This window comes from Gymnoscopelus braueri (assembly GCF_963280865.1).
Source record: "Gymnoscopelus braueri genome assembly, chromosome: 12".
Classification (NCBI taxonomy): domain Eukaryota; kingdom Metazoa; phylum Chordata; class Actinopteri; order Myctophiformes; family Myctophidae; genus Gymnoscopelus; species Gymnoscopelus braueri.
The window spans coordinates 28,811,152-28,815,573 of NC_137614.1; the positions used below are offsets into that span (position 1 = coordinate 28,811,152).

Sequence of the window (4,422 nt, forward strand, 5' to 3'; positions counted from 1 at the left end):
AGCTCAAAACCTCCAGGAATGCTGATGGATGAGGAAATAAAACGTTCATTATGCAAGTATCGTGGTCTAAGGCTAAATACGATACAAAATGTAGAAAACTCCCCCAGGCACGTACTCCACACACAGCTATGTGCTTGTAGAGTGACAGCAAACAAACAACAAAAACAGAAGTCATTGTAAAAGGGAAAAACAAAAACAAATCTGATGGCATGCATTAAATTGACAAGCCATCCTCTGGCCCGGTTCCTCTGGGTCATGTGGCATCTACCGTTTGTGTCGCAGTGATCTTTTAGGCACCGCAGCAGCGGTCCTGGGTTGCTCACCGTGCTGGGAGAGGGTCTGGCCAACTAAAGTTTTCAGGTAGTTGTTGGTGTCCTGCTGCTGCTGTGCCAAATAGTTCACTGCTTTTGTTAGTCCTGTAATGGCGGAGACAACTTGTCTCGACGACGCAAGGATGTCTCTACTGTCGCGCCTCATGGCCTTAACTGCCGCGGTGAAGACCTTGGTGTTATCAGCAATTTCTTGAACGGCGCTCGTCTGCATTCTTTGCTCCTCCAAAAGCTTGTTGTCAATATCGTTGATTGTCTCCCTCGTTGAACAGGGGGCGGCGGCTTCCCTGACCACTGTGTGGTGGCCAGTGGCTTTAGTGACTGACGTCGTTCCACCATGATCTAAACACAAAAATAAAGATAAATGTTACTATGGTACCTGCAGACCAGATTCAATCCGAGTGGACCTGGTCCCACCCAGATCTGCCCCTGCTCTATACTAACATTCAAAAGTAATGTTTGCCTCCCTGGTCATTTTGGTCCATTTAATAAACAATTAGGTGCTGCACAGGTGATATTGCTGCTCATACTGTAATTGCAATTGGAAACAGTACCCAGGCAAAGATGGCTGATGATGTAATGTTGCATAATACTGTATCTGGGCACCATATCCATTGCATATATTGAACAAATACATCACTGAGGCCAATGGATAGATGACTTTATCTTCCAAGGTTGTCACAGATGCACAGCATTGCTATGAATGTCCGTTCTATACATTTACTATGATGTGCGTGTGCGTGTGCGTGTGCGTGTGCGTGTGCGTGTGTGTGTGTGTGTGTGTGTGCGTGCGCGTGCCTCATGGTCTGATGCACCAACTTGGGAGAGTCTGACGTCAGTCATCTATGACTCATACAGTATATGACTGATGTCATAGACTGGCCTCTATAATGGGTACTGCACTAAGCACTCTGACACTGACAGTGTACTGCACTAGTTTATTGCTAAATTAGTGTACCTTCTGATGTGGCAGTCTCTGCCGTGTCGATGCCCCCCATGCACTGCTGAACCATGTCTTCCACGTTGCTTGGTACCATTTCTTGTGTCGATCCACTGCCTGTTGCGCTGGCCCGGACTTTCTTTCTGTTTACGGCAACCTTCTCCTTACTGCGCCTTTTGACGTCTTGCCACCTTTTCTTTACTTCCTCCATCGTTCTTTGTGTTGACCCCTGTGCATTGACCCTGCGGGTAATCGAAGCCCAAATTTTGTCGATTTGTTTTGTCGTTCTCCGCGCTTTTAAAATAGCTTGATTTGCCATAACCTCATTCACCAATGTGTCTATTTCTCTGTCTGTAAATTTGGCTTTCCTTTTTTTCCCAGATGTCTCACTAGTCGAGGGCTCCATGCTGATCATATTCTGCACCTTCACAGTGTGTGCTTTTTTGCCTTGCTTCTCGCGCATAATGCGTGGTATGCAGACTGCAGCCATGGTGAATTAGGCGCGAACTGCGTGCGCAAACTGCATGTGCAGCGCACTCTCTCCCCCTCCTCACAGAATGTGCACTCACTGCGCTTCTCTGGCCTGTGTGTGTGTGTGTGTGTGTGTGTTTTCTTTTTTCCCCTCGTAATCCCTCCTTTCTCCTTCACCACCCCCCACTTCCTCCTTTACATTAACCCCTTCCTTCCTTCACTTCTCCCCGTGCCTTTCTCATAATCTATTCCCCCTTCACCAACCCCAACTCCCACCTTCCGTTCTTCTCCATTCCCTCCCCCATTGAGCCCTTCTCTTTGCTCCACGCTTCATTGCTCCATTCCAGTCAGCGTCTCCCCACCTCCACCCTCATTCCTAACATTCCTCAATCTTTACCTCTCTCTCTCTCATCTCCCTCTCACCTCATTCCCTCGATACGCACTTTCATGCTCGCTTCCTTCATTACATACCTATACCTCCACAATCCCACAGGGGGAAACACTGTCTTTCACAATGCATTTCATAATGAGTCATCTTTGTAGGCTACTACTATATGCCTTATTAGTTGAGCATTGGAATGCGTATATTGAAGAAACTGAGATATCCGTTAAATAAATAAATAAACGTTGAAGTCATTTGCTAACCATTTGCTCTCATAAATTGCAACCTCTTATCTATATTAGCTATATTGAATATCAGCAACAACAAAAAATCTTGAAAGAAACACTATGCGGCTTTCTTCAGTGATCTGTCTTGAGAGATTAGTCTGATAGTATTCACTGCTAGAGTGTTTGTTTATTAACGGGGTCTCCCTGTCTCTGCAGCACTTTCATAAATAGAAAATACATTGTCAGGTGGGTTCAGTTTCATTTTGTCAGCTATTTTCTTTGTTTCGTTTCATAATTTCCAATTTCACTTGTTTATTGTGTATCTTAAAAGTTCTCTCTCCTGATTGGATAAAATTGGTATCCTGACCTGAAAATGCATTTTCTGTATATTATAGCGCTGCAGAGACAGGGAGCCCTCAAATACTGAAAAAAACATGATTATAATCAGAATATAACATTTATTAAAAAAAGATCACTTACACCCCCAACCACATGGACATACATGTTGTTATACCTCTCAAGCCGGGAACACTCATGTCATTGTCAATTCAGTTGTTGCTATATACTGTACATAGTAACATTAATAAAATAATAAGAAAATAAATAAAGATTTGAAATTTTTCAAATCACATTTCAGATATTATACGACCGAGTGTAATTTATCTGGTATAACAAAATGTGAAACTCTGGCCTATGTTAAAGTAATACTAGGTAACGTTTTCAACAAAACTAAAGTTAAATTGTATATCTTTTGTGAGTGGCAAAAGCACCCACTCCATGAATTTCACCCCCGGAAGCCTTTTATTTATATATTTTCTATTGAACGGTGACGGGGGGGACTTTCCCGGGAAAATGACGTCATCTGGCCGGAAAACGGAGGCGGAAATGCACCGGTTTCCTGTTTGGCCAGGAACTACCGCAACGGTTTCCTGTTTGGCCAGGAACTACCGCGCTAATAACAAAAAGGAACCTCACGCTGATTTTAAGAGAATGTAGGATTGGAAGATCGAAAAAGAACAGAAAAAGAAAGCACAGCTCATGGTAACTATGCTCCACTGGCTAAGAGAAACGATCCGCAGATAGTATAAAACAATTAAAAGGCTTCCGGTGAAAACAAATGGAATTCTGGGTAATCGAGGACTACGGAAATTGTATGCAGTGACGGTAGTGACCAGCAGAGGTTGCTAAAAATCGTTATTTGTGAATCTGCATTGTACAACTTTAAAGACCCAATTAGTGGTATAAACATGGTTTTTGACCCAGTCTTATTAGAAAAAAATATTGTATCATCTCTTTAACCACAGACTGTATTTTGTACATACATTGAAAACCCTACAAGGGAAAAGCATTGGAAATCTGGCAATACCTCACTTTTGGCTCCTATAGGACAACAAACTGTAACATTATTCACTGAAGACACAGTACAAGTACAACTATACACACAAATGCACGCACACACACACACACACACCCCCCACACACACAGGCGCGCGCGCGCGCACGCACGCACGCACGCACTTACGCACGCACGCACGCACTTACGCACGCACGCACGCACTTACGCACGCACGCACGCACGCACTTACGCACGCACGCACGCACGCACGCACGCACGCACGCACTTACGCACGCACGCACGCACGCACGCACGCACGCACGCACGCACGCACGCACGCACGCACGCACACGCACACACACACACACACACACACACACACACACACACACACACACACACACACACGCACACACACACACAATTCCAATTCCCTGGTGTTGATGGCTTTATAGCGCTTGATTACTGTAATAGGCCCATTTGGCTCATATTGGCCCTTGAGGATGGGGGTTTAAACATGTTTTATGATCTATGGATATTAGCCTATGTAAATAAAGTTTGCCAGATTATCCCAACCTCCCATAAATCCCAATATAGCCTGGTTGCAGCTTTGTGTGTGTGTGTGTGTGTGTGTGTGTGTGTGTGTGTGTGTGTGTGTGTGTGTGTGTGTGTGTGTGTGTGTGTGTGTGTGTGTGTGTGTCAGCAATCTGGGAACCCATCGTCAAATAAAAAGGAAA

General features: G+C 44.6%; 1 protein-coding gene across 1 annotated transcript; it reads right to left on the minus strand.

Moving 5' to 3' along the window:
• Positions 1 to 264: 264 nt before the first annotated feature.
• LOC308096472 (uncharacterized protein) lies at positions 265 to 1,480 on the minus strand (the record flags this gene model as incomplete). The annotated part of the gene is made up of 2 exons (XM_080443892.1): positions 265 to 671; positions 1,288 to 1,480. The coding sequence occupies 2 exons, from the start codon at positions 1,478 to 1,480 to the stop codon at positions 265 to 267; spliced, it is 600 nt and encodes a 199-aa protein (XP_080300018.1).
• Positions 1,481 to 4,422: the final 2,942 nt, after the last annotated feature.